Raw genomic sequence first — 13,888 nt, 5'->3', positions numbered from 1 at the left:
ACATACAAAATTGCTGTCATTTAACCACTTTTGACCTACAAAAATGGCAATCACATGTAGCTTAACCCAATTATATTAAAAGCAATAATGATAATAGCTAACCTTCATCAAGTACTTACTAAGTGCCAGGAACAGACTCTAAGTGCATTCCACACGTGAACTCATTCAGTCTTCACAGTAAGCCAATGAGGTAGGTTCTAAGATTGTATCCCGTCTACAGATGAGGTTATGAAGGACCAGAGAGGTTAAGTAACGTGCTCAACGTCACACAGCCAGGAGGTAGCAAAACTCAGTTTGAACCCAGCCACTCAGTCCAGATCCTCAGAGGAGAGAAAATGGGGGAGGGTTTTTTGGAGAAGACAGGCTCTAGGGGTCAACCTCACAATCTGCTTTTCCTTAACAGGTCAGTCAGTACACGTTTGCCATGTGCAGTTATCGGGAGAAGAAAGCGGAGCCTCAGGAACTTCTACAATTGGATGGCTACACTGTGGATTACACCGACCCCCAGCCAGGTACCCACCGACCCTCAAGGCCACGAGCCCACAAACCCTCAACCTTCCCAAATCAATGGTCAACTAATAATTGCTGGGCACTTATTCCATGCTAGGCACTAAGTCAATTCACTAAGGGTTTCAGCCGTGTGCATGACAGTCACAATCCCTGATATTATGCCATTTCCATCCCGGTTGGTTAAATGCCATCCTAACCTAGTGCTTTGGTTTTACTCAAGGGATTCTCTAATTTAAACCCAAAAAGTAAGAGCATTTTTCTTTTACCTGCCTGTATCCACATCAAATATGGACTCCACCATGCAATGCTAAAAAAAAAATTCTGAAAAAGAAGTAGTCCCACATGTACACCAAGGAGTGTGTGTGTGTGTGTGTGTGTGTGTCTGTGTGTGTGTGTGTGTGTCTGTGTGTGTGTGTGTGTGTGTGTTGTTTTTCACCAGTGATGTGTGGGCTTGGCAGGTTTCAGTGACCAAGAGAGCCTGCCCAATATATCCATTTTCCCTAGCTACAATTCAAGAGATCATAAGGTTAGCTTGTAGCACTTGAAAACCCTCCCTAAATGTCTTTTTCCCTAAGAAGACACCAATCCACAAGCAGAGACAATGAAGCCCTTAAGCCTTATGTAGCTAAGAAAACTACACGAGCCGTAGTATTTCTTAAAAGTTCTACACCGCATAAGTTCTACATCCTGCCCCCTCGCACCTCTCCCCCTACCCATTTTATCTTTTTCCCAGAAAAAAAAAATGAATAGAAATCAGCCTCAAAGAACCTTCAAAATGGGAGGGGGGTGCGAAATCATTTCAGCATATTAATGAACAACAAGCACCAACAGCCCTCTCCCGGAGAAGTTTATTTTTATGCCAAATCTGCACAAGGAAAGCATTTCCAACCATACTGCATTATTTGGCCCAAAACCTTTTTTTCTACTCCCATATTGCTCTTCCACATGCAACAAAATACACATAAAAGAAAAACAGAGTTTGAGAGAAGATGGGGTGCTAACCTGAAAAGGTGTGGCAGGGAAGGCCTTGGGCCCAGCCCACTTAGTAAAATTAGCACCTTCAGAATCTCAACCGAGTGACTCGGCCCAGCGCCACCCCTTTGGACTTTCATATGTTATTTGCTACTTGCCAGAGCAGAATGCAGAGCTGACCACATAAGGCATGAATTAAATGCTCTGCCTGGAAATCCTTCATAATGAGTAGAACCAACGAGTTTGAAACAAACAATTTCATGCAACTTCTCATGGAAAGGATGGGGCTCCTGCCTTAGGAAACCAGTCCTTAGGACATTCTGTGATGGTTTGTGTTCTTCTTAAGCCATTGTGTATCCTTCAAAAAAATAGATTCAGTCCTCCTTAGGACTTTTATTTTTAAGTAGAAGGCTAGGGTGAGGAGTGGTGGCTCACATCTGCAATCCCAAGGCGAGAGGATCACTTGAGACCAAAGTTCACGACAAGGCTGGGCAACAAAGCCAGACATCATCTATAAAAAAAAATTAAAAAATAACCAGGGCATGGAGGCACACACCTGTAGGTGTGTGCTACAGAGAGGCTAATAGGGAGGCTACTAGGGAGGCTAAGGTGGGAGGATTGCTTGAGCCTAGGAGTTGGAGGCAGCAATAAGCTATGATTGCACTGCTGCACTCCATCCTGGGTGACAGAAATAGGCCCCAACTCAAAAAATAGAATTGTAAAGAATAATAAATTTTAAAACATAAAATGGGAAGCTAAAGGGCCAATATGAGAAGGGAAATCAATACCACCTTATGACAATAATTGCTTTTAAGCCAGTTCATTTTCCTTTCCCCCCATGTGATTGTATTTAGCCCTCATGGTAATCCCATAAAGTGGATAAGACCAGGATCATTATCCCATTTTGTAAATGAAGAAACTGAGATTCTGAGATATCAAAGGCTATTGTTTAAGACTGCCTGGTGGCTGAGCTGGGACTCCGGGTCTAACCCATATCACGCTTTGGCACTTGCAGTAAAGCATAGCTGCATGAACAGCTATAGCAAAGCTATGGTTGTTACTTTATCAGATGAAAGCAAAATTATCTTCCCTCAGTGGGGAGGGCAGGAGTGGAGAGAGCTATTCTATCTATATGTGTAAGGAGTAACTGTGCACATATATTTTTAAAGCTTATTTCTTTTTACATCGATCCCATGGGATATAATTTATAAATTTCTATACGAAAGATGTAAATGGAAAGATGTAAAATGTAAATCAATTATGTTCTTGAGAATAATAAGCAGCTTCTTCTATCTTTCCATGTGCTAAGTCCTATTTATTCCCCAAGTAATGTTTGATTGAAAACGGAGACTTAAATTCTCTCAGTTGTCATGGGAAAGTCTAACTCAGAATTTTTTAAAGAGTGATTATTGGCCAGGCGCGGTGCCTCACGCCTGTAATCCCAACAGTTTGGGAGGCTGAGGTGGGCAGATCACTTGAGGTCAGGGGTTTGAGACCAGCCTGGCCAACATGGTGAAACCCCATCTCTACTAAAAATACAAAAATTAGCCGCACGTGGTGGCACGTGCCTGTAATCCGAGCTACTGGGGAGGCTGAAGCAGGAGAATTGCTTGAACCTGGGAGGCAGAGGTTGCAGTGAGCCGAGACTGCGCCACTGCACTCCAGCCTGGGCAACAGAGAGAGACTCTGTCTCAAACAAACAACAAAAAAGTAATTATTAAAAATAAATGTTCCTGGGCCCCACTTTAACCTGTGAACCAGAAGTAGGGAGAGGTCAGAATCTTTGTATTTAAATAAGCACTGCAGGGGATTCCTGAACACAGTAACTTTTGCCAGCTGGAGAGCCAAGTAATGCACATTTTAACCAATGTCCTCAGATTTGAGGAGTCTCCTCAACTGCTCCCTGAAAGGTGAGTGTGCAAATGGGGAGGACTTCAGACTCTACCTCTCTCCCTCTTTCTCTTGGTTTTATCCAAATTGTCAGTGGATCCACCTGGTGGTGACTTTGTGTGCTAAGAACCCTTGTGACCTGTTGCTCTCTGCCATAGAAGGGAGGGATGCAATTAATATTGTTGCCTTAGTACCAGCCTACAGTCTAGGTGGTTCCCCCAGACACAAGCATTTCCGCTAAATAAACTCTACCTGTTTGGGTCCTTGACGTGTTCATTTGGTGAACTGGCAAATTATGTAAGTTTCACTTACAAGCTACTCCTTTTAAGCTAAAAATAAAAATGCATCACTTTACCTTTCCCTGTGTATGGTTTGGAAAGTTTGAAACAATCTCAATTTCTATCCGATTAGATAATTAAGTCTTCAAATAAAAGAATATTAATCCAGAATAATTCAATGCCACAGTTTATCCAACAACTAAATTATTCTTATATGACTCATAAAGACCTTTTTTACCCTCATAAATGGACTTTGGCCATGCAAGTTGTTGGAAGTGCAATCCCTTTCCCCTAGAGAGCTGGCCAGCATTCCTTTGCCTGGTCTGCCTCCATCTATTCCCAGACGTGTCTTTTTGTCTTTGAATTGTGGGACTGTGCCCCTCATTCTCCAAGGAGAGCCCATTTGAGGTCACACATCACATTCTTCAGATTCAGTCCCCAGGAATTGTTGCTTTTTCTAAGACTGATGGCCTTGTGGTTATGACATGTGGATCTTCACTTTGTGGATGTTCACTTTGCTTTCTCCTCTCTTGGTTCTCTTTCATCTGTCGCTCTTCTATCTCCTTCTTGCTTTCCTTGGTGTGTCCTCAGCCTCTGGTGCTTTCTGAGAAAGCCCTGTTGCTCTCTGCTGCTGTGCTTGTCATTGCTGCCATTTCTTTAGATGTTTCTCTTTGCCCTTACCCACTCCAAAATTAGGCTTCATTTTATTGTTAATAATGACTCTTAAGAGAGCTGTTAGTGAGGGCCCGGCCCTGGATTCATGCTTTGGTGCAGTAAAGCACAGTGGTTATAGTCATCAGCTCTGGAGACAAACAGCCAAGGTCAAAAGCCAGCTCTGACACATACAACCCAGCTTTGTGTCCATGGGCTAGTTACCACCTTCCCCATGACTTAGTTTCCTCATCTGTAAAATGGAATAATAGTACTTACATCATAAGGCTGTTGGGAGGATTGAATAAAAATATAAAAACTTCCTGGTGTCTTTCCATCTCTACCTCTAAATAACTGCACAGTGGAGAGGGCTGTCCACTTCCCCAAAGTAACTCCATGAACTGACTTTCTGACGGTAGCTCCAGAAATACAGTATCTCTACCCCAGCAGCAGGCCCTGGGTGAGGGGGAGGCCTTGGGGCTAGTAAAAGTGATGCCTGATCGTGTTTGTCCTGGCATTCCCTGACTGTAGCAAAACAGCTTCTTCCTAAGGATATCACGAGACTAGGCTACAGGTCTCTTGACCCGCTCTTCCTTTTAACTCTTTATTGCTCACTTTTCAGGCTTAAAGCAACTCTCAGAGCTCTTCTTCCTCCTCCTTCCCCTTTCAGAATTTTCCTTTTTATTGTGCTATTCATTAGGTTCATCAGATTTTCCCAGCTTGCTAACTACACATCATCCTACTCAAATTAGGTATTTTAAAACTTTCCATATGAAATTAAGCAAAATCGTCCCTTATAATAAAAACCACCAAAAATCTTTTAGTAAAGCTTTATTGGTGTGATATTATCAGACCCTCCATATAAAGAAGTAGCTATTTATTGTCCTAAATCCCTGGCCATTCCAAGTGCAAAACTATCAATACACACCCACGCTTCCAGCATAGACACCTCAATAAATTACATCGGCACAATGAAGAAGTCTTAATGTTACCAGAAATCTTTTCCAATGACAAATGTCAAACAGATTACTGGCTGGACCTCATTGGAAATTTGGGGATGCTAATAACTCATTCATTCTCCTCTTAGTTTTTAATAATTGAGGAGGCGATGAGGAACCTGATGAAGATATGAAGTATTATTTCCAGCTAGAGAGTACCCAGTAATCTAAAATACAGGTTTCTAGAATATGTTGATGGACACAATGTAGCTTTGGCCTGAACCCAAAGAGAAGTTTCCACCTACTTCTCACTAATTTTTTATTTTTTATACTTTAAGTTTTAGGGTACATGTACACAACGTGCAGGTTTGTTACCTATGTATACATGTGCCATGTTGGTGTGCTGCACCCATTAACTCGTCATTTAACATTAGGTATATCTCCTAATGCTATCCCTCCCCCCTCCCCCCACCCCACAACAGGTCCCGGTGTGTGATGTTCCCCTTCCTGTGTCCATGTGTTCTCATTGTTCAATTCCTACCTATGAGTGAGAACATGCACTTCTCGCTAAATTTTAACCTTGAGAACTGCCCATGGAAAAAGATGGATCTAGAGCATATTCATTTATTCAACAAATATTTGTGCACCCACTATGTGCCATGCACTATTCTAGGCTCCAGGGATACAGCAGTAAGCAAAACAGACAAAACCTACCTGCACTTATGAAGCAAAGTAAATTATATAGTTTGCTAAAAAGTAATAGGAGCAATAAAGAAAAATTAAGCAAGATAAGAGATAGGTCACAAGAAGGGAGGTCAGGGAAGGTCTCAACAGGAATGTGATGTTTAGGAAAAGATACAAAGGAGATAAGAGTGTGAATCATGCAGATACCTGAAAAAAGAGTGCTCCAGGCACAGAGAAAAGCAATTGCAAAGGTCCTGAGGTGAGCACATGCCTGGGGTGTTCAAGGAAGAGCAAGAGGCCAGTGTGGCTACAAAGAAGTGAGTACATGTGTGCATAGAGGGAGAGAGAGAGTATTAGGAGAGGAGGTTACAGGTGGCAGAGGACCAATTCATGGGGGCCTTTCAGGCCTTGTCAGAACCAACGCTTTTCCTCTGAGTGTAACGTGGAACTGCTGGCAGGTTTTGAGCAGAAGAGTGACAGGACCTGACTCTAGTGCTAAATCAGGGACTCTGGCTGCCTTGTGAGCATCAACTATAGAGAATGAGGATGGAGGCAGACAGGTCAGATAGGAGGCTATTAAAATAATCCAGGGACAATCCTGGCTACATTTATGATGGCCGCAACTGGAGATGGAAGAAGTGATCAAATTCTGGTAATGTCCTAACGGTGGAACCATCAGAATTTCATGATTCATTGGAAGTGGGTAGTGAAAGAAAGTAAAGAGTCAGAATTGACCCCAAGACTGGGGACTTGAGTGGCAAGAGAGATGGGCTCAGCTTTGCTGAGGAGGTCAGGGAGAAAGACCAGGAGTTCATTGTTGGGTTTCACAAGCTTTGGATGTCTATCAGATATCCCTGGGGAAAAGTCAAGAAAGATATTCAAGTCTGGAGTCCAGGGGAGAGGTCCAGGTTGGAGAGAGAAGTGTGAAGGCCATCAGCATACTCATGGTACTTAAAAGCTGGTTGGCATCACCATGAGAGAGGGTGTAGCTAAGGAAGAGAAGAAGGGCAAGGACAGAAGCCCAGGGCATGCCAGCATTTAAAAATCAGGAAGAGGAGGAGGAGGAGCCACCAGACAAGACTAAGCAGCAGCGGCCAGGATGGTAGAAGGAAAGTCAGGGTTTCCTCCTGAAAGCTAAGTAAAGAAAGCATCTTGAAGAGAAGGGAGTGCAAATGCTGCTGATAGGTGGGTGGGCCCAATAAAATGAGGACTTTTAATCAGTCATTGGATTCAGCAATATGGAGGTCACTGGTTATTCAACAATGTGTCCACTGAAACCTGAACAAGTTTCAGTGGGGCAGCAGCCTTACTGGAGGGGTTGTAAGGCAGAAAAGGAGGGGAGAGACCCTTGCTACTCAACATGTGGTCCTCACACCAGCGCCATCTGAATCATCTGGGAGCTTGTTAGAAATGCTGCACCTCAAGCTCTGTTCCGGACGTACTGAATCAGAAGCTGCATTTTAACAAGATGCCCAAGGGGTTCATATGGGTACTAAAATTGGAAAAGCCTTGGTAGAGATTTCCCTTTCATTGTAAAGAGAAGAGCAATAGGACAGTAGCTGAAGGGAGAGATGTGGTAAAGAGAGGTTTTTGTTGTTGTTTTGTTTGTGTTTAAAGATGAGGGAGAAAATAGTATGTTTATAGGCAGATGTTTATGCCCCAAGCAGGCAGCCTGCTTGGCAGTTCTATCCCCAGCAGGACACAAAAAGATAAGATCCAGGCTCAGAAATACTTCTTCAACATCACGGTCCCACTCTGTGGACAAGTGAATCTCAGACTTCCCATCCTAAGTTAATCACTAGCCCCCTCTTTTGTCCCAAGGAAAAGCAGCAGAAACTGCTTTTTCAAAGGCTGAGTCCAGTTGAGAACATCACAGCTGAGCTTAGTAGAAGTTGTTACTCCCTTTTCTTCCAGGTTTGGAGGGTGGCCGAGCCTTCTTCAATGCTGTCAAGGAGGGAGACACCGTGATATTTGCCAGTGACGATGAACAAGACCGCATCCTGTGGGTCCAGGCCATGTATCGGGCCACGGGGCAGTCACACAAGCCTGTGCCCCCGACCCAAGTCCAGAAACTCAACGCCAAGGGAGGAAATGTACCTCAGCTGGATGCCCCTATCTCTCAATTTTGTAAGTAAATATGCCGTTTTACAAAAATAGCTCTGTAGAGTAAAGTAAACCTTCCAAAGTTGAATTAGAAAACCTAGTTGCTTTTATACTTAAAATTTATAAAATCATGTTTGCTGAAAACATATAGTGAATTCAGGGGGAAAGTTGGGACAAATGTTAGATGAAAGTAATTTTAAAGTGCAATACTTGACCTTCTCCCACAAGCACTAAATGAAGGAAAGTGTATTTTAGGTGGATTTTTATCTCTGTTTTGGTGAGAGTACAGAATTCACAGCCAAACATGTATTTGTTTGAGTCCTTCAAATATAGTAGATTATGTATGTCCTTGCTTCATTTCTTCCTATTAAAAGTAATTTAAAAATAGGGTTGATTTGAAATCAACTTAAATCTGCAATTTAGAACCATTTAAAAATAAATGATGACATTATCACATGCAGCGAAAAAAAAAAAAACACAAAACATGGTACCTAAAATCCCATTCCGAGCTAAAATACCGAAGACCCAAAAATGAAACTGTCTCCTTAAACAGCCCCAGTTCATATTCGAGTTTTTTCTCCTCTTACCTCTGCATACATTTAATTTCTTGCCCCTTTTCCATGTCTTCTTGCTACCTAAAATGGCTTTTATCTATCAGTACTTCTGATACACAGGGTGAGGTGAAAGCCAGTACATGTTTGGAAATATTTATTAAAACAAAGAAAATGGAGAAATAAAGTAATTCATTTTTGTTCCAAACATTCATTCTAAATAGAGTCTTTTGCTTTACCCTGAATATCAAGTCAATCAGAGATAACACAGGTACAAGTCATTTTTAGCAATAATCATGATGATTTATTACTTTAGTATGGAACTCACTGATTCATTCTAGGTCATTGAGCAACTGTCTAGAAATAAGACATGCTAATGAGAAGGACAGACAAGGTACCAGCTCTTATAATACCTGCATCCCAGTGGGGAAGCCTAGATAGTAAACAAGTGAACAGATAAATAAGAGAGCTTCAAACACTGGTAAATACCATGAAGAATGTCATTTAGTGGTGACTGAGTGAGAAGGAGAGACATTAGACAAACAAAGAAGCTTTCCCTGAGTTTAGGTTCAAAGGATGGATAGTCAGCCCCACAGATATTTGAGGAAAGAGAATTGCAGCTGAAGGAAAACAAATGCAAATGCAGAGACTTAACCTCTAACACAGTGCTTGCACGATCTCTCCTCTGTTGCTCTTAAACAGAATATGGATGTGGGTGGAATAATTTTGCAGCTGTAACTACTAAATAGAGGTAAACTTGTATTTCAGTGAATTCTACTGCCATGTCCATTTCTGTCCAACAAGACTATATTCTTACACCTTGCAACACCCTTGTTGATCAGGAAATACAACTTCTTTTGGATCACAAATTCTGTCTATCAGATGCTCCCAGGAATTCCTGTCCAGTACTGATGGTGATGCATGCCCTTGTGGAACAGTGTAAATAATCATATAATGGCTATCAATTTCCACACAGAAAATCATGAAAGAATAAGAAAGAGATTGCCCACACCTACCACCAAGTTCTCCACTCTTGTATTCTCTAACATCTTCCTGCACTTAGGTTTACTTGAGAGCAGTAAAGAGAGTAATAGTTATTAGTCAAGATAAATCATACCCAGTATTTGTTTAATTGTTGTGTGTTTTTTTTTTAAAGTATGACAAAAATCTCTCCTTTCATCTTGGGCAACATGCTCCTTTGTAATTCATTTGGAAACAACACGTCCTATTGTAACCTCTTGAAAAGAACTTACCCCTGTATCAGAAAAAAATTCTAACTATAATCACCATTCACATCAACCTCATAGAGCATGTATCTCAGGTGATATTTGGAAAATACTGGTCTTATTTCCAAATAATCTTCCTTTCTTCTAAAGTCATTTCACCTTACATTCAGTGTCTCTGTTCTATCATCTGCCCAGATTAAGAAACTGCTACATAGTTTGCTGTTGACCCCACTTTTTCCTCACTAGTATAAGATGAAGGACATTCAGGAGTAAAATTAGAGACAAGACACCGATTAAAAAAGAAAACCTGTGATGGAAGCTGCTGAAGAAGAGATGTCTCTTCATGGAAATGCATGGGGGGTCTTGATTTAGATTTCTGTCTGTGGATAGGATTCATTTAGTTGTGAAATTAGAACACTAGTTGTTAGGCATCAGCAGAAAGACTCAATTGAATATACACAGCTTGATGTGTATCACTACTCTAGTTGAAATAAGGAACTTTTGTTAAATGGAGCATCCAAAGCAAACTCCTAAGAGTTAGAATTTGGGGGGGGGTGGTAAATGATATCATCCCTAGGGAATATGTAAAGTAGGCTGAGAAATGAGTGAGAAAACCAGATCATGCATGCCATTGGGATTTATCAGTACCTAGTGGTAGATCTACCTTCTTCTGTACTGTCTCCTTTATTACTGCCTAGGAATGGGAGTTCTTCAGAGAGCATGAGGCCCTGCTACATCTACCAGGTTCTAAAAGAACAAGCCACTACAATCAGCTATGGAGACTGTGTAATACAGGAAACACCTTGCACATACACAAAAATGTGAATGGCACCCATTGAGTTCTGCAGTGCCCAATCTGCACAACTGTACACAGTGGCCATGTAATAAATGGCAGCCCTTACCCAGAACTTCAGTCTAACAGTGTGGATCCCAGCCGTCCCATGGTTACTTTATTATCCCTGCAACAGAGCTTCAACACTGCTCCAAATTCTATCTATTGCTAGTTTAAGCACTTAATAAAAACTGCAGCCAGAGTACCAGCCAGTGTGGCTTCTGTTCCTATGATTTACGAGCCATCAGAGACAACCAGTTAGGATTTAATCAACCCAACCTTTATGCCTGAGCATCTACAAAAAGATCAAGAAAGGAACCAGGAATTTTACATTCCATGGTATCATTGGGTAGTTATGCACAGCAACCAAAAGAGAAAAAAGTGGCTAGATATGAGGGAATACAGTCTTCCCTCAGTATCCATGGGAAATTGGTTCCAGGACCCCCTGCAGATACCAAAATCCATGAATTTTCAAATCCCCTTTATAAAATGGCATGGTATTTTCATATAAATTATAAACATCCTCCTACGTAATTTGAAACATCTCTAGATTACTTATAATACTGGATATAATGCAAATGCTCTGTAAATAGTTATTACACTGTATTGTTCAGGGAATAATGACCAAAAAAAGGTCTGTACATGTTCAGTATGGATGTAATTTTTTTCTGAATATTTTCAGTCCACTGCTGGTTGAATCCGTGGATGCAGAACCCATGGATACTGAAGAGCTGACTGCATAATTGTTAGTGGAGTAAGCCACAGAATGGTGGTTAGTTCATAATTACTTCACAGCTGCTGTAATTTGTAAAATTCGAACTGTCAGTACTAAATAGATCAAGACTTACACATGGGTAACTCAGTCAAACCCACAGTGTTGATTCATACTTACGGTGACCAAGTCATCTTAGTTTGCCCAGGACGTCTCTCCTTTTAGCACTGAAAATCCTGTGTCCCAGGAAACGCTTCAATCCTGAGCAAAGCAGGACGGATTGGTCACCAGGTACTACCACGCAAGAAAGATGAAAAACAGTCATAACATAGTTGTAAAGAACAAATTTTCATTCTTCACTTACATTTGGTTGCCAATCTATACACTGATTTATTTTAATCAAGTCACATCACAAAAATTAAGTCAATCACAGATTCTCTAGCTAACAAAAAATGTAAAAAAAAAAAAAAATCAAGTATTGCATTTTAAAAAGGTTTCCTTGACTTCCAAAAAGGTAAGGGTCATTGTTAAGTACTTAACTCTGCACACATCTCATTAAATCTTGTTTTTGAATATTTGTTCAAAGTACTTGCCATTCTTGCTAGTGAATAATTTTTAAGAACAACAATCTTTCAGTGACTTAACTCTGTAATCGCTTTATTAGTATTTACAAGACAAAAGGAAGCTACGTACAAATGGAAAACTACATAGAGAAGGGAAGCAATATAGAAATATTTTTGGGGTAGAGAAAAATAAACACTCCAGTCTTGTCATGTCACTGTCTGTTTAAGGGAAACTTAAGAATGGACCATTTTTATAGTTTGGAAAACTTGGGAGTAATTGTGAGTTTATTTGGGTCTTTCTAAATTCAGTTTAACAGTTTTTATTTTTTGCAATTTCAAAAGCTCAATTTTAAAATGAAAAGACACTTCGAGAAGAGTGGAGTGGGGTATTTATGTGGAATTGTAAAAACTGAAAAAAATAGATCCTGCTATTCATTAGTTTGTGTGTGACTCTACAGAGATTTTTGGGAGGGTTTCACCAACCTTTAAAACTTTTTTGTTCTTTTGTAGTTTTTTTGTGTGTGTCATTCTTGATTTATTTTTTTTTCTTTTTTGTTAAAATTTAACAAAATTAAGTCAGTACCTAGCTATACAACGTTTTTAAACAAATTCTTGCAATTCTCTGATTTTTAAGGCCAATACTGCTTACCTTGGAAATGATGTCAATCTGTAGCTGAGTGTTCCACGATTTATTATGCTGAGTGGCCTCTCATTGAGATACCTTATCCCCTGTCCATTATGTGTTAGTGGAACAGTAAAAATTAGTACCTCAATTCTCATTTGGATTAGGGTGGGGTGGGGGAAGAGGGTATTTTAAGCTTTGACATTTGGTCAATGGTTATTTAATATATCACTTGCAATGAGTCATTTTAATGTCTGTTTCTCAACTAATAACTGTTAATCACATCATAGAACCCCAAAGCTGGGTATTTTTGAGAACTGTTCTATTTTTGCTACCACCTGAACGTCTTCAACAGTTAGGGGGATTTGGGTTACTGTTAGTTTGGGGGAGGTTGATTTTGTTTTTTGTTTTGTTTTGTTTAAGTTTTCTTGTTCAATCTTTGCTCGAACCCAAGAACTTAGGCTGCTAGGTTAGAACTCCTGTCTGCTTTCCTGAGCCTTGTTGCTAGTCTTTATGTTATTCTGGTTTGTTCCTTCTTACCCTGCTAACTTCTAGCTGGACTGAAGGGTAAGTGCTCCCCTATAGCTAGCACAGCTCAGATAATCAGATTAGATTATCTGACACCTGCAATGTGCTTCCCTCCCCCTTAAATCTTCCTCATGTCTAGAATTTGTAGTACAACTTTTCATGTTACTTTCCTGACCTTAGGTTTGAAATGTAAGCTTCCATACTGAAACTAGGATGCATGTGATGTGTGCATAATTGCCTCCTCTCCTTGGCTTTCATATTGGCATCAAATGATCCTCTGAGTAAAGCCAACCATTAACGTCTAATTTTTTTTCATTCCAAGAATATTAATTAACATCACAACAAAATGGCAAATAATGCCTTTGTTTCATGTAATTCACAGCTACCTGACTGCTTAATGCCTGAAAACAGATCATTTTGCACTCTGATAATGTGCTGTTGTTGTTGTTGTTGTTTTTCCTTTCCCATTCCAAAGATTCGAATGGTCAGAGTACCAATGGTGTGGTAACCATGGATACCTTAAAAAATAAGTGGGGTAGGAAACCCAGAGTTGTTAACTGAGCAAGACTAGAAGAAATTGCAAAATACAATTAAGAAACAAATGTATTATTTGAACACTAAAGAGTTCATTCTACCTGGCTTAAGGGTGTGCTCTAATGTAAGACCCAATAGAGGATTAATTTTGAAAGGAGAGCTACAATACATGGAACTACCACACACAAAAACAGGAAATTAAGGACAAGACTGAATCCGTGTCACTCATTTACAAATGCTTTGGATTCACAGTCTTACAATGCCAAGGAGGGTTTTAACCTCTGGTATCAAATG

At 40.5% G+C, this 13,888-nt stretch overlaps 1 protein-coding gene across 12 annotated transcripts in view; it reads left to right on the top strand.

The window, feature by feature from the left end:
• Positions 1-13,888, top strand: part of CADPS (calcium dependent secretion activator) — a 476,794-nt gene that overhangs the window by 315,199 nt on the left and 147,707 nt on the right. For all 12 annotated transcript variants that reach the window (XM_055383622.2, XM_019024533.4, XM_055383621.2 and 9 more), the window contains exons 10-11: positions 404-512; positions 7,838-8,050. In XM_055383622.2, coding sequence (XP_055239597.1) covers positions 404-512; positions 7,838-8,050 — 322 coding nt within the window. The remainder of the gene's footprint in view (positions 1-403; positions 513-7,837; positions 8,051-13,888) is intronic.

Source organism: Gorilla gorilla, chromosome 2 (assembly GCF_029281585.2).
Source record: "Gorilla gorilla gorilla isolate KB3781 chromosome 2, NHGRI_mGorGor1-v2.1_pri, whole genome shotgun sequence".
NCBI lineage: Eukaryota > Metazoa > Chordata > Mammalia > Primates > Hominidae > Gorilla > Gorilla gorilla.
Note: the sequence above shows the minus strand (reverse complement) of the source record. Positions and strands in the feature narration are given on the sequence as shown.